Source organism: Bemisia tabaci, chromosome 2, assembly GCF_918797505.1.
Source record: "Bemisia tabaci chromosome 2, PGI_BMITA_v3".
Lineage (NCBI taxonomy): Eukaryota > Metazoa > Arthropoda > Insecta > Hemiptera > Aleyrodidae > Bemisia > Bemisia tabaci.
The window spans coordinates 38,299,897-38,325,595 of record NC_092794.1 but is presented as its reverse complement, the minus strand read 5'-3'; the positions used below and the strand labels follow the sequence as shown (position 1 = coordinate 38,325,595).

The following is a 25,699-nucleotide window of genomic DNA, read 5'->3' as shown; positions in this document are numbered from 1 at the left end:
TGTATTTTGCTGGTGAAAAGTACTTTGAAGAAATTCCTACACCCCCACGGCTCCGTTGAAGGAAAGTTATATGAAAAGTGAATGTGCATCTCCGATCTCTTCGGCATCTTCAAGTAGGGTAAAAATACTATGTTTTTAGCCAAAAATCGAAATGTGTTGTTCGAGCTCCTCGAAAAATACATCGACTTTTGGGTTTCTTTCTCAAAAAAATCACAAAATCGAAGAGATTTCCATTTTTTTCAGGAACAAATCTTATTGCAAACTAAAATTCAATTAAACCGTTAAAAAGCTCTTGCTTTCAGCTTTCTAACGGTCTATAGGTTTTGTAATTTAAAGCAACTGGCCGCCTATAAACTCAATTTTACTGCAATCATTTCAAGGAATTTTCCGCCAACTCGGACGGCCGGTTCCCTTGCATTTATCTCGGCTATTTTTGAAGTTAAGAAAAGAAACATGCACACCGTTAGAAAGACCTCGCGCTTAGCTTTCTATTGACATAATAATTTTTGAATTTTGAGCAACTCAACGCCGGCACATAGGAATTTTTCGAAACTATGTCCAAAAACGAAGAAATACGGGTGGCTCCAGTCAAAGTCAATTTCTCGCCGCCCAAATGCACCAAAATGAAAAACCAACATGTCGTTAGAAAGCTAAAATCGTCAGCTTTCGAATGGTTCCTTGGTTTTTTGTAGAGTTAAAAAATCTTGATTAAAAAATAGGCATCGAAGTCAGAGATGAAACCTTGTATTTTGGCTACTCTTTTTTCTAGGGAGGCATCTCTTAATTCCCCCCCCCCCCCGTCATTTTCGGGGAGAGTTTGGTCACTCTGAACATTACCTGAGAGTCCTGTGTCTCATATGAGACATTATGAATCATACCTGTCTCAGTGAAAATTCATGGTTGCCAAATTTGGCGAGAAATTGACTTTGACTGGAGCCACCCGTATTTCTTCGTTTTTGGACATAGTTTCGAAAAATTCCTATGTGCCGGCGTTGAGTTGCTCAAAATTCAAAAATTATTATGTCAATAGAAAGCTGAGCGCGAGGTCTTTCTAACGGTGTGCATGTTTCTTTTCTTAACTTCAAAAATAGCCGAGATAAATGCAAGGGAACCGGCCGTCCGAGTTGGCGGAAAATTCCTTGAAATGATTGCAGTAAAATTGAGTTTATAGGCGGCCAGTTGCTTTAAATTACAAAACCTATAGACCGTTAGAAAGCTGAAAGCAAGAGCTTTTTAACGGTTTAATTGAATTTTAGTTTGCAATAAGATTTGTTCCTGAAAAAAATGGAAATCTCTTCGATTTTGTGATTTTTTTGAGAAAGAAACCCAAAAGTCGATGTATTTTTCGAGGAGCTCGAACAACACATTTCGATTTTTGGCTAAAAACATAGTATTTTTACCCTACTTGAAGATGCCGAAGAGATCGGAGATGCACATTCACTTTTCATATAACTTTCCTTCAACGGAGCCGTGGGGGTGTAGGAATTTCTTCAAAGTACTTTTCACCAGCAAAATACAAATCTTCTTTGTGCACTATTTCACAGCACAATTGAAGTGATTTTAACTCAAAGATTAGCGCAGCTGCAGAAGCATACACAAAAATCCGTCTGTATATAGTAATTATCTTCAAAATTAAAACATTTGTACGGTTTTCAGTCATTTTTAACAATTTCAATCGCGTGAAGTTTGGTCAGTTACTAATTTATGCTTCATTACTAAACCTTCATCCAGCCATGACTCTTAACATAAACAAAGCTCATGCACAGAAAATGCCCGGGGCTAGATGTCGACACTTAGGGAATACTATTGTTGTAAAATTTGAAATAACACTGGCAATATCTGCGCTTCGTATGGGGCGCCATCATCATCATAGATCAGAATACTCTCTCCTAGGGCTCGTCAGAGGGGGTTCCAAAGGATTACTCCAGAAGAAAGTGGCACACACAGCTCACTCTCTATCTCTCTCTCTACTGCAGTGGTGAAAAATGGGGGTATTCGGGGGTGTATAGCAATCCACCAGTTATTGTTTAATGGGGGCTGACGGTTTGAGATGCCCAGTGGCTCTACAATCGTCTCAGCGTATAGTCAGGGAGAAATACAGTTTGACCTGGAACATACTGCTTGACAAACTTTTGCCATGTAAATGTCATCAGTAGGTCCACCTGAACAACATACCCAAAGTTTACCACGGTTCAACCCCGGAACACCCCCTAAATGCCTAAGTATCAAAATGGCGGCCATATTAAGGCCTCTGGAATCTCGGATTTTTAAAATGCGCATAGAGTGTCATGTGAGGTATCAATTCCTATGTAATTTTGGCCATAGATTTCAGATATCTAGTCAAAAAAGTCCCCCCGGTTAAAGGGGGTGCCCCAAATCCAAGACAGGGCATAGTGCAGTGTCCTTATGGGCAGATAGGAAATAATTCATAACTGATCGAATAATGCATGAAATTCAATGAAATTTTTACAGTATTAAGTATTCATCATGTACTTATTTGTATTAAAGTCAGTCTTCCAAACTTCCCCAAATGATTGAACACGGTGTTGCCAAATTTTGCCAAATGTGCCGTTATTTTCCCACTTCTTCTCTGTTTAGTTCAATGACACAAATACATTATTTTCGTTGGAAAATGGTACGAAATCAACCTTAAATCACAACTAATGAGGCTTATGAGGGTATCTGACACTCTCATGACCCCTATATTAAAATAAAGTGTTGCCAGCGCGCCTAGAAAAATCAGCTTTTTTAGCAATAATGCAATGATTAAAATGTGTAGATTCACGCAAGCTAGTTCCAAAAATCGACTGTACACTTACAGATATTAACTATGCATATTTTATTTTTTAACCCTGGGCCTAACAAAGCTAAGGTCTATCCTTTCTTTAATTCCGATTTTCAATGCTGCGTCAATACCACTGAAAAATTAAAATATATACAATAAAGTAATGAGGTTTCCAGGGATCAGCATGAGAAAAAGGATAAAAACTTGGATTTGATCAAATTACAATTCTTCAATAAAAGAAAAAGGCATTTCAAAACGTAAACATTAATCACAAGAAAATATCACCGAAAATTAACAGCAAAATTAAACTTCACAGAGACAAGAAAAAAAAGAAGAAAAACCCATGAACTTGACAAACTGTTTGACTACCAGACCCATAAACCAATTTTTCTTTGAATATCATACTTGCGCTCGGACAAGTCAAGGTCTAGTGTCAATGTAAGTGTCTCATACATAGACATTACTCGCGTGTTCACCGGAGCAGAGGGTGATTTCATTTTTGACGGTTTTTTCCACATCTCGTCATAACTTACGCATGTCATCCTGGCAAACTTACTCCAATTTTCATCTGAAACACCTTGAATCGTGAAATTGTCCTGGAGCTTTTCCTCAATTGTAGCTGTACGGATCTTCAGAGGTGTCTCAGTCCACACGTTGAAGAGTTTCAAGTGTTTCAGAGCAAGACCTTGTGACAGAAAAAGCCACATAACTTTAATATGTGCAGCTAGACGCAGATGAGACTTGAAAATTCAGAATCGACTTTAAATTTGCTATCAATATCACTTGTCAGGAAAATGCGATAATTTACGTTTTTTTAAATACGTCTGTTAAGTTCAAGTAAGAGAGGAAAATAGTAATTTTTAGTTCCATCAATAAACGAGCTGAATAGTGATGGTCAAAAGTTTAAAAAAGGATTCTTATGATTAAATATACATTCAAGAACTTACCAGGAGTGTTGACAGCCATTTTGATAAAAAAGTAAACATTTGGTAGCCTGTACCACTGCTATCACAACACTAGCGCATCATCAGCTGGAGGTGTCGCCACGCGCGGAGCTTATCTGATCACTTCCCCTCCCGCCCAATTCGATTTTAATAATCAAACTAACATCACAAATAATACCACCAATTTCCTCTTTTTTCATATATCTCATCACTTTTTCCATTCAACATGTTTGAAAATTTGAATTATTTCCATTGGATTTGCTTTGTGTGTGGCGGCCAATTTTGAAAGGTACGAGGGTAAATTTTTGTTTATAATACAAGACATGGCAAGTAAAGTATCATTTCTTATGTAATTTTCGTCGTAGATTTCATTTATAAAGTCATGAAAGCCCCCTGTCAAAGAGAGTGCCCCAAAGCTACGGTGGTGGCCTTTGAAAGGCAGGAGGGTGAGCTAAAAAAACAACTATCACGTAAGAAGGCAGGTTGGGTATCAAATTCTATGTATTTCTAGTCAAGGAGTCCGAATGCAATTTGAAAAATTAATGTTACACAAAAATGAGACGTGACGCACAAGATGGTGACCATCATGGCTGACAAGTCATAAACGGTGAGGTGTCTCACTGGTTAATGCACAATAACTCAGAATTCAAGTTCAGATGCTTTAGACACAGAGGATGAACAACTTAAAAAATCTCCTCTAAGTACCAAAATAATGCAGGAAATGTTCATTACAAAAATGAAACGTGTCATTTAAGATGGTGACCATCATGCGGCTGTCCAGGGTATGAAGAGAATTGAACAGGAGCACCTAACAGTTATTTTTGTTCATTTTAAAGCACATGTATTCCCATATAATGATAGGACATTAAATGTGACTTACCATCTCCAGTCAATATGGGAGAAAATCTGAATCAGGTAGTGGCGTTGCAGGATGAGGTTTGGGGGGGGGGGGGGACAAACCTCCCACCGGGAGGTGTTCAGGGGCCCACTCCTGGAAAATTCTCAGGATTCTTACTCTGTAAAACCCCACTTTTTAACAATTACTGTCATGAAAAGTGTTAAGAAACTTTCCACTATTTTTCCCCAAAAAGACCTTAAAAAAATGGAAAACTATTTATACAAGACCAAACGGGATGTTTTGTTTAAAGTATGAGATGGTAAAAATCCACGCACTTCCTGAAGAAAAAATGAGGCTTTTGAGGCAACGTTCGATGCTCTTTCGTCTGGCTACCAATCTTTCCACTCGTTTCTCTAGCCTAAAGTATCATTGTGTTCTCTCTCCGCCCGATTTTCGCTCCTTTCTCTTGTTCTTTTCTCTCTTTTTTTGGGACTCTGGAAGTGTCAAGGCCCCCTGGTCCCCCCGTAAATACGCCACTGAAATCAGCTCCCGCTGATTCATGGTCAAAGTGAGGATAGTCAGGATCTTCTTCCTGGGGTATCTCCAAGTTTTTACGGTTGAAGTCCTCACAATTTCAACGTATGTCTGTGCAGTATTAATTCATTCTCTGACATTTTCATTTTCATTTTCATTCCACACGGTGTAGCCACCTTTTTTTACAATTACACCGAATAATTTTACGCAGCGATTCTGGGCTGGAGGTAAGTTGCTTATAATGGGATAAATTTCATCGTCGTTTGTATCTATGCACTCCCATTGACGAGCATTCAGATCTGTTCGTACTATCCAGCTTTCTCTGTTAGTGCAAAACTTTGCTCAGGCTTCAAGAACCTTTCAGCATTATTGCATAGGTAAAGATTCGATGCCGACCTACCCAATATGGTTGCTTTCCGATTCTGTTCATGTGAGAGGTTCAATTGCAGCCAAAGCCATACTGTGTGGAAGAACAGAAGCTGCTTACGTAAACGTAGATCGATTCTGTGACGGATTCAAGGGATGTTGTGAGCAATCGTCTTGGACTTTGCGCAATTAATATCACTTCTTAGGTGCAAAGAAAAATTGATGTCCTCAGATCGATTTAACCAAAAAACAAATAGTTCCAAATCGTATCCATTCACAATATTTGTGTCAGTGTTCTTATATACAAGCTGCCCTCCTTAATGATATCAAGATCTGTATCTTTTCTCACATGCACGATCTCACAACTGGTCGATTTGAGGTGTGTGCCGATTATATGGATAAGTTTACTCTTATCGACAGAATATGTCTAGATTTACCTCTTTCTTACCAACGAAGGGTAGATTTGGTGAGAAATTATCAGTGGGCGCGTATCTAAATTTTTCATTATAACCATAAGATCAGTGTCCGTCCCTACCATAACAACTGTTTCTCCTCTCTCAGCTTTCAAAATGGCAGACGAGACAATATCCCGATCTGCATCGGCCTCTGCAATAAACACCTCGACACCAACTTTTCTCAACTCCTCACTGACAGCTGCAATGAGCTTTTTCTTATTTTGTGAATTTGAGAGAAATTCAGCCTGCGTTTTCGTACCTACATTGCATTGCTAAAGTGAAATTTATTGTGGCTGATGTTTTTTTTTTTTTTTTTTTTTTTTTGCTCTTCTTAATTTTTCTTGACCTTTTGTGGTTGAATATGCAGGATAACCATCGAAAACAAAAGATGAATGCTTAGTGTATCGCTTAAGAGCACAAGATACGTACATATTGACAATATCTCCGTAAGTGCCTCATACACGGAGAAAAAAATTTCGTTCGTGGGACCCGAAGTTTAGGTCATATGGATCTCTGAAGTTTTCGGAATGAGCATCTGAACACTTAAGGTCTAGCTGCCGAAGTTCAGGTCTGACATCTAAAACTTCAGTTCTTACCTCTGAAGTACTTCAGATGTGAGAACCGAAATTTATCGGATGTGAAAACCGAAGTACTTCAGATGTAAGAACTGAAGTTTCAAATGTCAGACCTGAATTTCGGCAGCTAGACCTTAAGTGTTCAGATGCTCAATCCGAAAACTTCAGAGATCCATATGACCTAAACTTCGGGTCCCACGCACGAGATTTTTTTCTCCGTGTACAATACATCCTCCGACTCCTGGAGCCATCCTGGTTCCTACCCTCAGATTCGGAACTTGACCGCTGGTCGGCACTTTGTCTATAGGATATTTCCATTCATTTTTCCTAGGAAGCGTGGTGAAAGCGGCATGCTGAACAAAATGCTCGGCACCGTCTTTTCATCGAGATGTCGTGTTTTTAAGGATGCTTCGGCCACCATCTTAATCCGTTCATAGTCAAATGAAGCGGCGCAATACTGCCATGCCAAGAAAGAACGCCGTATGAACATTCGGACGTTGCCCAATTTCCTCTGATATAATGAGAATTTTCCGGCAAACTTGTGAGCAATTTTCTTGGAAATTTTCAGGGAATCGAATACACAGTTTTGTTTACGGTGTCTGATAGGGTACCTATTGAAAAAATATTTATAATTTTCCGTAGGTATATGAAAAATATCGTATAAGAGAAAATTCGGCAACATTCGAACTTTCATGAGGCTTTCTTCGTAAGTACGGCAAAATATTTGCCGCAAGTCACAGTATATGCTCAGAAAAAATATAACGATGTCGATTGCAGTCAACTTAGTATGTGACTATCAAGACGATCGCCAGCCCCTCTGGCCGCCAGGCGTACCGCTCAGCGCTGGGTGCGGCACGGCACCGCGCGGCATCGCACTGCGTCATGTTTCGGTTCCTCTCCCACCCCATTCATTGTCCGAATCCTTACTTCACCAAGGACCAATTGAAAGGAAATTGTGTTCCCTACAAAGTTTTTAATAAACAAAAAGTTCATAGTTGCAGTTAGAAAAAAGTTATCACGCTCTTTGTGAAAAAGAGGCAATTCGATTTCTAAAAATTTGCGAATTTTTTCAAAATTTTCAGCTTTCCGTGGAAAAATTTGCATGATTATTAAAAATTTCTTAAAGAGTATATCAAGACGGACATTTTAAAAAAAAATTAGAGGTGTCTAGCTACATTAGGGTCTGAGTTATAGCGCTTTGAATCAGAGGGGGATTTTTCAACTTTGAGGGGGGCTAGCAAAAATCCCTAGGGGGGTAGGGATGGGGACTTTTGGGAAAATGGTCCTCTCAATGGGTACTATCAATGGGGGGAAAAATTAGCTTGTTACTAATTTGTTCATCAAACCCCCTCTTTTTTCCCTTTGTTTACTGGACTAAATCTCTTCACTTGGTCTTGGCAGCCAGGAACCATGCAAGGCCTCTTGGAGAAAATTTCTCTGAAAACTTCTTTTTGAGTCGTTTCTATGCATTTGTGGACGCTGAATGTTTTTAGCATGAGAAGGAGATTGATAGAACGGTGTCAGGTCAGAAAATTAAGGAATAGTCTCAAAGTAGCACAAATCAATTTAATTCAAATGCAGACTTAGCTGGCCCTGCTTGCGAACAAACCTGTAAAACACTGTACAATGAAACTTTTACAATTTTGCAGGGTAAAGCCCTCTCCGGTTCTATTTTACTGAGATCTTAAATGGTGATATTTGGAATAATTTACTCATTAAATAACTTATTTTCGTTCTAAGCTTACCTGTGAATACCTTCCTGACGTTACTATTTCACCTCTCATTACAGCCAGTTTGGAGCATCGAATTAGTGCTTTAGAAAGAGTCTGCGAGTATTACTATGCAGTGATATGGTTCTTAAACACAGGTTTACTTCCGGAACATACAACTATGATGCTAACAAATCCTCACAGTACTAGTGAGAATGTCGTTGTTCTTCATAACATCATGGCAACCCTTTACAAAAAATGTTCTCACAGGTATGTTGTTAAACTCCATCAAAATGATTTTGTCAATGTTGGAAAAGTGCTGTTGTCACTGATTTGGATGCCAGCACTCAGAGGTCACCAAGGGCAGGGGTGCAATAGGTCCATAGCACATGTGAGAGATGCAACCAATATAGCACGTTTTTTGTCGGTAAAATTGCACAATGCTCCGGCTACAAAGCCTCTGAGCATTTCATGGCTAAGATAACTTGCCCATTCCTTCAAAATTATCCATGAGGCAGCTCCAATGACAACATAATTTTTCTCATCCAAAAATGATAATGGATTGAGTCAAAATACTCTATAAGTAGTAACAAAACACCGGATCCTGGTTCTGAAAGCCCTGGTGCTATATGGGACTCTGCCTAATCTAGTCCTTGTCAATGAAGATGCAAGAACTATTATGTTTGTCGTTTTTTCTTCCTGTTTGAAATTGTATATAGGTTGAAACCATTCTAGCTGCGAAAATACTAAAACAGATTTCCTTTTTAAAGAGCTTGACAGAATGTTTTCATTTTTAGCTTGCATGGAGTGTGAACATTCTTAAAAGATCCTGCAGAAACTTTACGTCTGCAACACTTTTTCATTTACCTTTCACTCTGAAGAACAGCAGGTGGCTATTAAGGCATGCTCAATAGTGAAAAGGTTTTGATGAACCCTAAACCTAGGCCTCATTTGAATAGGTTTAAGCCTAACTCATCTGCCAAATGGGTAGACTCTTTCCAAGGAGACTCTCTCTAAGAAGACTCTTTCTAAGAAGGTTCTTTCTAAGAAGGCTCTTTCTAAGATTATTGCATAATTCTATCCTCATATTTGTGTCTGTGTTGTGTGTTTAATTTTTTGGCTTCTATCATTAGTTCTCACTGATTGCTCTGTTGATTCGTCAACAGGAGAGTAGAGTTGAAGCGACTTCTACTGAAAGTCAAAGAAGAATATATTGGAATGAACCTTTCATCTATTTCCTCCTTGTACCTGATCGATTGTTTTATCAATGAAGACAAAGGCGGCAACAGTCTTATCAGCCAGTGGGAGAGAGAAAGCAATGGTTCTTCTCTCGGCTATTATCCACCAATTGGATTACAGTACCTTTTGAGAATATTCCTTATCCATGGTGTTGAATACAACACAAAGGTGGGAGTTATCTTCTACTTCCTTCTGGACACAAATGATATACTTCAAAAGGAGAATGAGAGGTTTGTCACATTACTTTGGTCTATAAATTTATGTGTGCAGATGAAAAATTAAGGCCTTTTTCTACTGTGCGACAAACGCATCTGCATTGTGGGCATGTGCTCAACAGCTGACAAACTCTGCTTTGAACTTTTCTACCTTACTTATACTAGATATACTTGCACAGACTTTAAGTTGTGAATCTTATTGCCGTTTAAGTTTTAATATTTGATAATACAGTAAAACTGGTTGTCCTTGACAATTTTGATCTATGCCCTAAGAAACAATACATTTTTTTATAATAATATTAAATTTTTCTACTTATTTAATTCTAATGTGATCTTTAAAAGTAAGTCACAATTCAAAATAATAAGGAAGCTCTAAATATCTGGTGCTTGAAATGTAAAGAACTTGTTCATCCTCTACTGTGAAATCTAAAAGTCCTGCTCCGCCGCTCCAAATTTTTGCCAACTGTGGTATGTTTTGTAACTTTGATAATATTCCTAAATCAAAGTTAACTACTTTCTGAAATCCCAAAATTTTGGGGAGACTCCCTAAGAAAGGGAGCACAGATTTTAACGGTTTTAGGGATTTTTACCAATAGATTCAACAGTGACATAGCTCCTGGGTGTTTTTTTGACACAAAAAATACAAATTGGACATTATGTTTGCAAAATTTTGAAGCCCGTTCAACATGGCGGCCTAGTTCTAAAGGTGTTGTTGCCAATGAATCTGCCAAAAAGTCAGTATTCATGGGCTTATTCTTGCAAAAATACAGATATTCCCTCAGATTTTCAAAATTTCTTAGTTCTTCCAAGGTGACGGCCGATCGAAATGGTGGAAAACCCATTCTGAAGGGTCTTTGCCCACAAATCTGCTAAAAAATCAGCATCTTTGAATTTCTTAAGACAACTCATACAAATTACAGGTTAAGAAACCCACACCCTGTCAATCAATTTTTAAACGAGCGACTTCATTGAAACCCGAAATTTGAATTTTTTGCCGTTTTCATCGGCTGCAATCTTGAAAAAGCTTTAAAATTCTGACAATCTGATACCAAATCCCTACGTCTTGTGTCAAGATAGCTGTAAATATTGATCATCAGGCTAACTTATCGGGAAAAGCCCCCTAAGAACCCTTCAAAACAGGTTCCCTGCCCTTTTCATCAATACAATTTGAAAACCTGACGCCTAATCCGCACTTCTTCTGTCAAAAAAGTCTGAGAATACTAACCTTCTGGCATACCCATGAACAAAAACCCCTGAAAACCCTTTAAAATAGATCTCCCGCCTGGAAATGGTTTCTGGAATCTGGAAGGGGTTCAACATTTTGAAAACTTAATGCCAAAATTGGTATTTCTCATGTCAAGCTGTAGAAATATTCCAAACAATATTGCACTCTATTCCACTAGTTGCAGCTTGGAAATGCTGCTGAGATAAGTCTCTGAAAATTTCAAGATAAGGCTCTCAAAAATTCCTGCCGGAACTATGAGAGTTCACCGTGATGAAAATATATCATAAACCATCTTTTAAAATTTTAAGTGTAAATGGGCATTGTGAGTGTATAAGAAGTCCTAAAAAAAGTATACTTGTCGCAAGAAATTTTCACCAAGAAATTTTGTTCAATGTGCTTAGGTATAGTTTTTTCAAGTTGAGCCCTTCTTTTGTTAACAGTTGTCAGCCTGTGATGGATCGTTTCATGAATTTTGTGTACGGATTTGGATTGAAAAAAAACCTTCAGCTCATCATTCAAGCTATGTGGAATATAGATAATCAGCAGTTTGAGGTAAAATATTCACTTACTTCTTTTTAACGTTCTTCAGTTTTGCATTTAGAAAAAGAAGGAGGATGCTGAATTCTGAAGTATTGTCTGTGAGTTGTATCATCATTAATATAAACTTCAAAGGATTCAGACTTTCAGTCGATTCCACTCTTTTCTATTTCACTCGAGACGTTGCCAGATAGTGCGATAAATGTAAATATTTTACATGGATTTGAACTGGGAAAAGTGCTGAAAAAGAAACTTATCTGGCAACAGCAGAGTCCGAGAGGGACGAGAGGCTGCCTCCTGGGAAAACCCGTGATTTAGCCAGAAATGTCATTAAAACAAATTGGTTCTGCTTGAAGCATCAAATGAATATTAGGGAAAGCTATTTTAAAATAATAATTGTGAATGGACACAGATGCTACAAAAATGGAAAAAATTAAAGCGAAAGGAAATGAAATAAGGATATAATTACCTATGCAATCAGAGAGAATAAAACAAAAACATTAGAGAAATTCTTATGCTGTGAAACTTTAAAAGAAAACAACACAAGTGGGCTCATAGCGATTTCAGAACTCGAACTATACTATCGTTGAGCAGTTTTTAGATCCCCACACAACCGATAATCTCCTTAGGAAGTAAAGATGAACTTTTGCTACTTCCGTAAGTCAAATCGCGGAAGGAGATCCATGGTTGTCACTTCCTTCCTTCCGATGGGACTAACGTCCCAGTCAAATGCGTTTTTGAAGAAATCCCCATCATTGCGTCATCTCCACATATTTATTAATGTGCAAGTGATGGCTTGCTCCAGTAACAAAGCTCTGTGACAAAATCATTTTTGTCTTGAGACTCTCCAAAATGTAAACATCATAGTGATCAAATGTCCAACTAGTCAGAAAAATGGCTCCCGTAGCCGTTTTGGACACGCAGAACAGCTAGTATAAAATAATTCTGGATTTTTGTGAAGGAGAAACTTGTAAGGATAACGTATGATTTATTTTAAATGATACATATCACTCATTTTTTTGGGACTTATCATGTATCATATTTTTACTATGTCTGGGTAAATATGGTTTTTCTTTCCCAAATTAAATTGGAAAAAAAAAAAAAAAAAAAAAAAAAAAAAAAAATTGAAAATGGAACAGCATATTCTCACTTGTTCAGGACCACCTTTTTTTTTCTTTTTTTTTTTCCACCATGGAGCAGTAGACAAGGCACAAATTTAAGCATTTTGATATATGTTTCTCCACAAGAATTTCTAATGGAACACGATTTGCGCCATGAAAATTGCTGAAAGTCTTCTTCTTTCATGTCTGGAGTAAAAGACATAAACATACATACATGAGTCGCTTTTAAAGTGCTCTCTGGCACTTTGCGACGCTCAATCGCCACAAAACTCGGTCTTCCCACAATCCATCCAGGAGTTGACACTCCCTTATCTCATTTAACACCCCGTGTCGCCACCCTCTCACTGGGTGTCCCCTTTGCCTCCTCCCAGGAAGAACCCAATCAAGCATCTTCCGTGGCAGCCTCTGTTCCATCATCCTATTAACATGATCGTTCCAGACAAGCTGTTTGGTCATGACGTCTAACACAATGTCATTTTCGACTTTCATCATATGACGTACTCTCTCATGACAGACCTGATTTCTCTTAGAAATTCCTGCAGACCTCCTCCAGAAATCCATCTACGTTGCTCTTAACATATCCTGTGTCCGTTTTTTCAGATGCCAAACTTCACATCTGTCTGCTAATACACTTTCAACCACAGCGTTGTATATCCTCCTCTTGTTATCTTTGGAAATCCGCTGATCCCAGAGGATTCCATTTAACATTGCTATAACCACAGACACAGCCAGACACAGACATAAACTTAATCGGTGATATAATTTCTTTCTAAAATTAGGTCACTCCATGTGCAGACCACCGGTTTCATTTGAGGGCATTCAAGGAGATGCTTAAAATTCTACATTTTTCCACACTCATATCCGTCATCAGTGCCATATCCCCATTTTACGATGCTCGATTTACAGCGTGTTGTTTCTGTCTGTAATCTGTTCAGATTCTTCCATGTGCCAAACGGCAAATGGAAGTTTGCGGATCCTTCTTTTCTCAGTTCTACTATGGAGTTGGGGGCTTTCTGCCTCCAAAGTTTTATTCAACGCTCAGTTGTAATAGTTGCAAGCTGAGCAGTTGTTTGTATGAAGCTCTTACAGGATTTTAGTCTATACGGTTGTACTTGGTGTTGAAACATAGGATGTCGATGATCTAGACCCTGTTTTTTCCTCTCAATCTCGGCTGACACGTCTTTTGATTGCTAATGGTGCTACTCCAATCTGCAGGTACACTTTGTCGATTGGAGTTAGTTTCAAGCAGCAGGATATGATACGTGCGGGTTCATTAACTGCTACAGCCATATGCTTTGCATGGCTTGAATTGCTCCAAACAGGCGCAGCATATTCTGGAGCAGACGCTAAGCGCAAGGGCTGTTGCACACAGAACGTGTGACTCGGCTCCCCGGGTTGTTTCCGTTAGGGTCCTCAATATGTTATTTTTGGCACATACTTTTTTCTTGGTGTCATGACAATGATGTTTAATTGTGAGGGCTCTGTCCCAGATTTACGCCAAGGTAAAAAAAAAATTCTAATTCTTCTAAATTCTTCTAATTTAAATTTCTTTTCAACTAGTTGGACTATTATGACAATTAAAAAAATTAGGCCTATTATTACATGCAATCCGTGGAATCCAGTTAAAATAAAAAAGGAATTTCCAAATACACTATCATTAAATCTAACACTAGAATTTATATATTCATATCCTTGAATTACTAAAAAATATATTCCTAATAAGATGGATATCATTAATCTAATTCTTGAATTTTTGAATTTATTTATAGTTAAATCATAATGAGCTCAGGTGATAAAAAAACCTGATATTAGTAAAATCATAGTATTTAACAAAGGAATATCTATAAATCTTATTTGAGTAATCTTGAAAGGGGGTCAGATTGATCCTGTTTCTATATCTGGGGTGGGCATATGGGTTTGGGGTGTTGCAATGTAGTGGGTGTTCCTGAAAGTAACTTCTAACATATTAACGTTTTTTGACACATGAATACAAACTTACCACTCCTAGAAGAAACAATAATCGCCTTGAGTTAAATCATAAACTTAACGTTATAAGATGGTCTTTGAAATTTGAAAATATGGCAAACTTATTATTTGCGATTTGGCTCAGCTACCTTAAGTTAAGTATACTTTGACCAACACAGAGTAGGGAAGTAATACTGTGTATCAAAGAGCCTACCAACACTGTTGAAAGTGTGCGATTTAATTCAAGTAGCCTTTACTGCCTCATGTAAGGGGGACATTCAAATTTTTTGTAGCCAATGCTAATTGTAAACGTTAATATCTTAGTTTAGAGTCAATTTCAGTAATTTTTGTCGCGCAAATCGAGTTCTACATGAAAGTTTGAAGAGCCAAGAGTTATCAGAGTGCTTAAATTGGTGCCTTGTCTTGTGGTCCATTATGGCCTCATCTGTCAAATCCATAATTCTGAGTATCAATTAAATTACATGCACTCCTTTTCAGTCTTGTTTAAAGCCTTCTTAGTAGGGTGCACCATTACATTCACCCCCTCAAAATTGTAAAACCAGTCTGACATCCTTAGCAAAAAATTGCCTAGCAACTCTTAACAACTCTTTTTAAGGTATGTAATTGTGAAGTTAGATATCAAGATCTCTTGTGAAGACCGTTCAGCATAGCCACATACTATCAATGGAAGTGAAGAGTTATCTGGATCTTTGTTTCAGTTGGGGGTCAATTTACTAGTTCAAAATGAGGATTGCAAAAGTGACATCAAAGCATGGCTTCATAGGGCAATCCTGAGGATCCTGCTCTTCCACAATGAAGTGAAACTTGCTCTAAAATATCTGCAAATAATAAAGCCACCATTAGTCGAGTCCGAAGACATTCTGTAAGTATTGCACAAAGTCATGGAGTCAACATCCAATAGCTTGTAAACGTTGTACGGTTCGTCTCAGAAGGAGGTAAAGGAAACTGTGTTGCCCACTCAAAATTCCTTCGGAATCTTGAAATGAGATGCATACTCAGTCATTTAAGCCTAAAATGGAAATATTCTGTCGAGCTCTTCGAAAATCAAATCGATTTTTGTATTTTTGGCGCCAGAATGGCCTTCAAAGACGATCGACGAATCAATTCCGACGGGGTGTGCATATGTAAAATGATAAAAGCATGATGAAATCTATATATTTCTGGACCAGAAATCGATTTAGCAGGGTCCCGAATTGCTCTGACGCTTCATTCGCCGAAAATTGGGCTTTTTTTTTTAGTGTTGGGGTGTTTTGGGCCCATTTTTTCACAGTCTTGGCATGAGAAAACCTGTGCCGTCACGGGTAATGATTATCAGGTCATTTTGGGCAGACCATCGAATGCACTTGGTCCTGTGACACTTGATACAGGGTTTTTGAGATGCGGGGGATCAAAGTCCCCGATTTTCACTCAATTCTGCAGGTATTTTAATATTCAATTCCGACTATAAATTGTTTTCTGATTTAGAGATCGAAGCACGTTTTGCAGTGGTTGATTCAGCTACATGTGGTGGATTTTTCTACATATTTCACAAACCCTTACTTTGTTCTGGGGGGGGGGGGGGGGGGGGAGTGTCTTTTTCTATACAGGGATTTTGATGAAACTCAGCAACCAGGGGTATTTTTTTCAGGGAAAGTACGAATCTGACATCAGAATACAAAAAATATTACGATGTTTTATAATTGGCAGGCTTTCAAATGGAGGTCATATTGTCGGGAGTCATAACCCTACACCAAAAATGTACCTACTTTAATTCAGGGAAGTTTCGTCCAAATCGTAAGTCAATATATGCAACCGTCCTCCAGGTAGTAATATTTTTGGTGAGGGGTCATGACCGCCTTGTCCCCCAGGAAGGTGGAGGGTAGGTTCAACTTCTCGAAAAAATCGATATGACCGCCATTTGTAAGCCTGCCAATTATAAAACATCGTAATATTTTTTGCATTCTGATGTCAGATTCGTACTTTTCCTGAACAAAATACCCCTGGTTACTGAGTTTCATCAAAATCCACCGCTTAACGATCAAGATATCAATTTTTCGCCATTTTGAATTTGATCCAGCCGCCATTTTGTGATGTTGATAGATGGCAACCTGCAATTACCGCGAATAATTGTCTTATTAAGTTCTTTCTAACGAGGAATCACACTATGGGGGTTCCCATTCGAGATCCGAAAATTGCCCTTTATCCCCAACCCCTGGGGGGCGAGGGGGGTCATAATCCATTACCAAAAATGCACCTCCTTCAATGCAAGGAAGTTTCATCCAAACCGTAAGTCAATATCTGCAACCGTTCTTGAGGTATTAACAAATGCCCACACCTTGTGCACACCCTGTATAGAAAAAGACACCCCCCCCCCCCCAGAACAAAGTAAGGGTTTGTGAAATATGTAGAAAAATCCACCACATGTAGCTGAATCAACCACCGCAAAACGCGCTTCGATCTCTAAATCAGAAAACAATTTATAGTCGGAATTGAATATCAAAATACCTGCAGAATTGAGTGAAAATCGGGGACTTTGATCCCCTGCATCTCAAAAACCCTGTATCAAGTGTCTCAGGACCAAGTGCGTTCGATGGTCTGCCCGAAATGACCCAATAATCATTAACCGTGACGGCACAGGTTTTCTCACGCCAAAACTGTGAAAATATGGGCCCAAAACACCCCAACAGAAAAAAAAGCCCAATTTTCGGCGAATGAAACGTCAGAGCAATTCGGTACCCTGCTTCATCGATTCTTGGTCCAGAAATACATAGATTTCATCATGCTTTTATCATTTTACGTTTGCCCACCCCATCGGAATTGATTCGTCGATCGTCTTTGAAGGCCATTCTAGCGCCAAAAACACAAAAATCGATTAGATTTCCGAAGAGCTCGACAGAATATTTCCATTTTAGGCTTAAATGACTGAGTATGCATCTCATTTTAAGATTCCGAAGGAATTTTGAGTGGGCAACACAGTTTCATTTAACTCCCTCTGAGACAAACCGTGGTTGGGATTGGCGTGCATATTCTGAACAATCAGCTTAAAGTATCTGATTCCACCTTTTTCAGTCTGACGCTAATTTGAGCATCCCTTCTTATATCTTCTCTATTTTCCAAAGAGTTCTGTTAACAGAGTTTAAAGGTCCAAGAGACCATCTGCAGAGAAGAAAATCTTGCCGCAAGTGGCACAGTTTTTTCTCTAGGGTTGTCAGCAAGTAGGGAGACTTGTTTATAGTCAGTGCATTTATCACGGCATGAGTGTATTTTCCCAAGAGTTTCAACGAATGTAATACCTCATTATTGAGTCGCATCTTTTATTTTAGTTCGAAATGTTCTCCTTTTTTTTGAGTTTTTGCACAACCCCTTCCCCCCTTCCCACACCTAGTAATTACCAATGGCCTTAATAACTAAATGGGTGAGCCAATTTTGCTGGAATTCAACAGGAAACCAGTCTTCGTAGACTTCTAACTACCGTTTTAATTTTTGACTCCAATAATTTATTTTTACTCTAGCTATAGTGTGGCCCCCCTCCCTCCTCCCCCAAATATGTGAAACACCTTATAGCTACCATTATGGAAGGCATCTACTGTTGAAAGATAGATAGATGATAGAAATATAGATACTAATTAGACTGTTAACTCATGTCAAAATTCCAGCTCAAAATATTCATTTTTACTCGAATTATCGTGCTGACGAAAGTAGATTTTCCCCACTTTGGCCCTTCATGGTACAAATACTAATCAACATATTCTGATTTTGTTTTTCTACTTAGCCAGTGTAATACAATGGAGTAAAGCTCTCAAAGTGGCACTAATTCTTCAATTTCTCAGCCATTCCTGCATAAAATTTCTCAAATATTTTCAGATGTGATCTATGATGTATCCAGAACCCAATCGGTTATCTCCACGTATCATTGGACCGACAATCTTTAAGTGGCTGACAGTCAATAATGCCATTGATAAGCCTTTTTGAGAGTTCTACTTCATTCATGTGATACGCACACTGGCTAGTCGGTCGACTTACGTTGAAGTCGCCTCTGATCACTATCTTAACTTTTTCATCTGGTAATGAGATACCACTGCAGAGATTTTACTATTAGATTTCATTACCTTTTTGCTCTCCCCACAGATTCCATCTGCACACTCTGCTAACCAATGGACTGTTGCATCAAGCATTCTTATTCCAGCGGAAGTATGCATCACAGCAGGATAATCTTCTTTTAAGACTTTTCGAAGGTTGGCAACAATTTGTCTTATTCACCTAGTTCCATATTGATCATTTTTAGTACCTCAAATAGTTTTCATGCATAAGGTAACTACAATGAAGGAGATCATTCTAAATCTAGAATCTAGACGCTGAACGCAACCTTGGTAATTCGTTCCATCACCGATAAAATTTGTGGAGGTCATTATATGCCTGAGGTTAAATAATTCTGGTGGTGTTGCATCAGGCACATGAGGCTAATGCAGTACACATGCGGCTAATGCAGTACACATGCAATCTTGAATCAGACATTAGCTCAGCGCTGTCCCTAGTATTATGAATGTGAAGTGTTCCATACTCACCGAGGTTGGATCTAGGCTGGGCTGGCTATATTTTGCCCAATATCATCAAAAATAGCTCCCTCTCCCCCTTTCCCTTGGGCCAGCTTCTAATGCCATCTCATCTTGGCCCCTCCCTCTTGTGCCATGTGTCCATGTGCGCATACCTGTTTCAAACTGCAAATCTACAAAATGAAATAGATGGTTGAAGAACAGGGCTGTGCGAATATTCGAAAATCTCGAATTTAATTTTTCCGATATTCGATTCGAACTCGAACTTAGAAACCTCGAATAATCGAATTATTCGAGAACATTGACTAAACTTCGAATATCTAAAGAAAAAGATCAAACACTCGTACTTTCGGCCTTATTGATGACGTACTAGAAAGAACTCGAACAGGCGCTCAGTTCAAACTACTTGTTTTGAGGTTAGGTAAACGAAGGCCAACGTTTCATTGGTTCATTCAGCGCATGGCACTCGCGGACTCGCATTATTAGACGGATCAATTCAAAATTCGCGTCACTTGAGTTCCACCGAATACGTCATCAACATGGCGTACAAATGGGCGAATGTACTGATCTCCATAACCTATCCTCCTCCGCCTCGCGTGGCACCCTGGTCTTTACAATTTTGCTGGATTATTTTTGCAAGATCAGCATTGATGTGCAGTAAAACAGAATAAAATGGATTTTCGGACAGTAAGCAGCTGTTTTCGCGACAGTTCAATCAATTGCTTGTTCTTAATTAAAGGAAACAATTTTCTCTCCCTTCTATTCTTTCCCCAGCAAATCAAAATGTATGCAAAACCATTTGATAATGAAATAAATTGATTAATTCTTGATCTTTTTAGCTATAATAGTAATTTCTTTGTTCGAAATTTGAATTTTAGAAAGAAAAAAAATTATTTATTCAATTTTTACTTCGACTAACACAGAGGTTGGTTTTGGTCAAAAATAAATGAAAACTAAAATTATTCGTTTCGATTCGAATTCAAAACTTTTTCAAAGTATTCGATTCGACATCAAAAGAACCACATTCGCACAGCCGGATGAAAAATGGAAAAAAAAGTTGAAGCTAGTATAGATCGATGTATTACTTACATGTGTTACTCCAACAAACAATCAACCAAGTGCTTCAGGCTGGGCCGGGGGGGGGGGGGGGGGTTAGCTTTCCTGCTTGCATTCATTCCCTTCCTACATCCTTTTTCCTCTCATCTCTCAGTTTCTCTTTCCCTCCCTCTCTCTCCCTCCCCCCCTCTCTCTCTCTTTTTGTGTCTCCATCTCTTCTAATCTCATGCAGTAACTCTCAACTTTTCAAGTTCAAAATTTGGGGATTGCCCAAAATTTGCCGCTAGGGGCTGGACGTGGGAAATAGTGGCTCATAAGTAAATCCAATCCTGATGCCCATCAATACATACGTATTAGATAAGATACTACGATGCTCTCAGTTTATGAAAGAAGATTTTTGCTTCTAAATTCAAGTGATGCTAGAATAATGTGAGCGACAACATGCCATAAAATTTTATGTTCACCCGAGAAACAAGCTGCGGAGACTTTCTCGTTTCTTACTGAAGCTTTCAGGGACTCAGTTGTGGGTCACAGCTCAACACATCAGCGGTTTAATTGGGCCATGTGTTACTGTTGTGAAGTTATGACCTAAAGCCTCAGCTGTTGCAGCCGTTTTGATCCATTGATTAAAACTGGGATCATGAGCAATTTTATTGGGATCAGTATTTGGGATATGAAATGGGATTGAGATTGTTTTACAAGTGAGACTCATATGTTAGAAGTATTACAATACCGGAGGTAAATTAAGCATATGCCTGGATTTACTGTTGAATTCTAAATCACCTCTATTTGGTTCAAAAAGAGGGAACTGCTGTTTTCCAAAACGGTCCAGTTTCATATGTCTTCATTTCAATCACATTCGCCAAACTTAATTTTAGAATTGTCACTAAGCTTGCCTCTTCAAAAATATTCTGTTTAATTCCTGAAGGGTGTATCAGAAAGAATAAATTGAGAAATAGAAAAAACAAGTTAAGACAAATGTTTTCTGGTAAAAGATCTTTAATAGAAGAAAGCATTTCAGGGGATCAAGCTATTCTACTTCAGTGATTGAGGTGAAAGGTTCAAAAAAGAAAAGTAAAAAGAACTTAACTTAACTTGGCACTTGTAGGGACCTTTTGTTTTGTATGTGCGGGTTTTGAAATTAAAACAATAAAATTAACTTAGATAGGTTGTGTCTGCATGAAATTGTGGTTCTTAAAAGGCAACTTTTAAAACGTGGTCGGTTTGGCACTTTCACTCAATAGGTAAGTGCCCTGTAGCAATAACAAAAAAAAAAACCAACTCTCTCATCCCCACTATAAGAGTTACCTGCTTCTCGTCCAGACATTCCTTTCGTTAGAATCGTTGGAACTCATTCAAATTTTGCAATATTGTTACTTTTGGTCAATTAAAGGTCAAGTTGGAATTTGGGTTCAATCGCACTTACAGTTTACCTATAAACGGTCATTAACGTAAGTTCTCTACTTAAGCTGTTTTTCCACCTAACAGTCTTCTTTTAAATTTCCAGTCTTCCTTTCCTTGATAACCTTGGTTATTTATGATCTGACTGGCTGCTTCAGCTCGCTACGCTCGCTTGCGCCGCTAGCCGGGGGCAAGCCCTTTGGACCCCCAGTCACTCGCGGAGCGAACCAAATTTTGCTACTACAAGTAATTAGAGGACTTCCTGGTGGCAAAGTGATAAATTCAAAAACAAAGAATAAGAAAGTAATAATGATAACCACCTACTTTTAGAAAAAGACACATCCTTGAAAATTAAAAAAAAAAACACTCCTGTAAAAGAAAAACAAAACACTTCGTGAAAATTTAACGGTGCGAAAGGGTGAAAATTAATCATCAATTCTCTTGGAAGAATACATAAGCTGCCGTAAAAAAGTTAATTAATAATAAAACCTATGCTGTACCTGTGCTAAAAGGAAAATTATCTTTTGAAAAATACACATCAAAACTAAGTAATTTTCATTTACGTAAAAAAAAGTGAAGACAAAATCAAGAAAGCAAAACTCTTTTTATGATATTATGAGCAATGTGACGAAGGAAATTTTAAATTACGCGTGTCCTGTGATAGGGAACAACATATCCAACTCCAGGGATAGTCCATGAGGGGGCGAAATCGCCGATTTTAAATAACCCTCTTTATGGTGAAATACAGGGTAAACTTCCTAAAAATGGATATATCTTTGATTCTTTGAAGATTAGTTGCATTCTCTATCTTCCGTCTCAATTTTGAGTAAATGTTGAGTATTGTGCCTGAATTTTTTTTTTTTGAATATTTATTAACAAGTCTTTGGAAATACAAATTGAGCACTTTTAACTTAAGAGTATGAAACATATATATCGTAGAAATAGCTAACTACTAATGATAAATGAGTGAAAGGTGAAGAAGATGAGAACATGAGAAGAACTTAATGTAATCTTAAAAATATAGAGTTATCGAGACATTAGGATGAAAACCCAAGCGGCGTTCTTAATTTTCCGTCAGTTCCCGAATGTGATTCTTCACTGACATGATGCTTAAGTCCTTGTGGATATCAGAGTTTCTGATATACCACTCGGCATTAACCATCTGTCTCCGAGTCACATACTGGAACGTCTAGATCCTTTCTGATGTTACTGTCTGCAGCACATCCCCAGAACATGCAAGCATAACTCCAGACGGGCCCTAAGATACATTTATACAAAAGAATTTTGTTATCAAGGGAGAGTTTGGAATTCCGTCCCAGCAACTAGTGTATCCTCTTGCGTTTAGCTTTAGGTGTTTGAGTTTAGATTTTATGTGCTCTTTCCACTTGAGCTTTTTATCCTGGATTGCTCCGAGATATTTAGCCCAGTCGCAGGAAAGGATAGGTTTCAAGTCAAGGGAGACGGGCTTCTGGCCGACCCTCCTGTTTGAAATGATTAGATGTTGCGATTTCAAGTTATTAAGTGCAATCTTCCAAGTCTTTGTCCACTTGAAAACGCTGTCAAGGGATCCCTGAACAGGGCGTTAGCCTTAGGCAGGTCATCTCCTACTTTTACGATGGCAGTATCATCTGCAAAGGTACCCAAATCAGAATCGGGGTTCACTGGAATATCACAGGTGAACAGCAGGTAAAGGATTGGTCCCAGGACGCCACCCTGGGGGACACCCGCAAGGATGGCCCTCAGTGCAGAGCGCGAACCTTCATATCGAACCCTAAAGGACCTGCCGCTCAAATATGACTGCAGAAACCTGTGGTGGTTATCTGGTAGAAGTTTACGAATTTTCTTCGTGGTGGACTCGGTCGAAAGCTTGGCTTACATCTAGAAAAACGCAAGAGCATACTTTTCCCTGTTCCAATTCGTTTTTGGCCATACTCACAACTCTGTGGATTTGTTCTATCGTGGAATGACGACTCATAAATCCGAACTGATGGTTCGGGATAATTTCCCTCTCATCAATCAGGGGAAGGAGGCGTCTCAAATATACTCTTTCAAATAATTTCCCCAGAATAGAGAGAAGGGAAATAGGTCTATACGAGGAAGCTTTGTATAAAGGCTTACCAGTTTTGGGGATGACTATTACTTCCGCTTCTTTCCACTCTGAGGGAAAGTAATTAAGAGATAAAGCAGAGTTGAAAATGGTAGCAAGCTTGGTCATACTTTGACCCAGAAGATGTTTTAACAGTTCCCCTGTTATTTGATCTTTGCCAGGTGATTTTTTAAGTTTAATCTTATATCAGTCGCGTAATCGGCGTGATCCGTGACGGTCGTTCCTGCGCTCGTCTGCTCTCTCTAATCTCAACTCCTATCTAATCTAGTACTGAGTGTATCCTAAAATCATTGTGCCAAATCGTGCTCCAAGCAACTTTAGGACATGTGATAAGTGTATTGTGACCAACTCCCTGGTGCCCACGTCGGTGTGGCACCATGGACAAACACGTGATAAGGCTACAATCAGGTGAAATTCCTCAGCCTCACCTTGAAAACATCACAAGTGAACAAACTTTAAATCAAATTCCATCTACTAACTCTAATTGTATAAACTATAATGAGGTACTTTTAGAAGCAAACAAAGCTATTGCTACCCTTATACCTACAGATAACTTAGGAAATGACACTGTAAAAGCACTTCTTGATTATAAAAATCTCACAAACAAACTATCTAATGCTCTTCAGAAATCAATTGATGAGACAAATAATTTTAGACACGAACTTATATCAGTTAAAGCTGATCAAGCTAAAAAAGATGAAGAGACAGATGCTAAATTTAGAATTCTGGAAGAAAAAATTAACCTACTTCAAACTAATCTCAACTCAAATATTAATGCTAATAATTCCAATAATAGCAATCCTATGAACAGTGAATCAACCTTAAAACCTACGTTAAATGATGAGGAGAATATGGACACAACTACATTTGCATTACCCGATTCGGATGAGGAAGAACGCATAGTTGACATTGAAACTCTGGCCTGGAAAACCAAGGTGAAAAGGAACAAAGGCGCCTCCAACCAGTCCAGGAAGGACAAACGTAAGAGGGAAGATTCCGCATCCCCTAACTCTAAACCTATCACCAACAATAATTCTACCCCTGGTAAGAAAGTCAAAATTATTACCCAGCATGATTCAGAACCGAACAAGAAGAAACAGTCAACTTTAATTCCTGGCTCAACACCTAAGGACGCACAAGCAGCTTTAAAGGAAAACCCGCCTCCGCCCATTAAAATCTGTAATGTCGAGGATGTCAACAATTTACGTACTTTAATTCAAAATGTAATTAAGGATGACTCACAGTTTTCGCTGAAGGCGATTACAACTGTGGGTACTAAAGCTGTATGGAAAGTGAATGTTATGAAAGAAGAACATTATCGTGTATTAACTAAAGAATTAAATAATAACAAAGAAATTTATTGGTATACTCACGAAAATAAAAATACACGTGACTTTAGAGTTATGTGCAAAGGCATGTCTCCTCAGACTTCGGAGGAGGATATTTTAGATTCACTTAAGGGAAAAAATTTCAATGTTATCAGTGTAGTCAATATTTTTAAGAAAATCCAACCCGAAAATGGCAAGGGAGGTCCCGTAAAAAAAGAACCTTTATTTTTACATCAAATCACCTTTGCTCAAGGGGAAGACCCCGAAAGAGTATTTAACTTAAAAACTATATGTAATCAAGTGGTTAAAATTGAAGCTTGTAAATCCAAACCTAAGTTAATCATGCAGTGCTACAGATGTCAGGGATTTTCGCATTCGAAAAGCTACTGTCATAAGCCCTGGGCTTGCGTCAAATGCGCAGGTAATCATCCATCCTCTCAATGCACTATTCCTGGATATAACTCGAACCCAAAATGCGCTAACTGCAACGCTGGCCACGTAGCCAGTTTTAGGGATTGCCCTGCTAGGAAAGCTGCTCTTGAGGAGAGATTCCAGAAAAAAACTGAAATAACTTCACAAGAGAATGCTAAACCTATTAATAAACCCACTGGCGCCAATAACGCCAACAATTCTTATAAATCTCCAAAGAATTGTAACTTAAAATCCTATGCATCAGTTGCTTCCACCCCTCAAAATGACTTAACACAGGTCATGGACTTATTAAATCAAATTTTTAGTCGTATGAC

The 25,699-nt window shown here is 38.5% G+C and overlaps 1 protein-coding gene across 6 annotated transcripts in view; it reads left to right on the top strand.

Moving 5' to 3' along the window:
- Nucleotides 1-25,699, top strand: part of Elys (AT hook containing transcription factor 1 homolog) — a 196,413-nt gene that overhangs the window by 111,057 nt on the left and 59,657 nt on the right. For all 6 annotated transcript variants that reach the window (XM_019057835.2, XM_019057834.2, XM_019057833.2 and 3 more), the window contains 5 exons: nucleotides 8,287-8,476; nucleotides 9,373-9,675; nucleotides 11,326-11,437; nucleotides 15,228-15,391; nucleotides 18,637-18,743. In XM_019057835.2, the coding sequence (XP_018913380.2) occupies nucleotides 8,287-8,476; nucleotides 9,373-9,675; nucleotides 11,326-11,437; nucleotides 15,228-15,391; nucleotides 18,637-18,743 (876 nt within the window). The remainder of the gene's footprint in view (nucleotides 1-8,286; nucleotides 8,477-9,372; nucleotides 9,676-11,325; nucleotides 11,438-15,227; nucleotides 15,392-18,636; nucleotides 18,744-25,699) is intronic.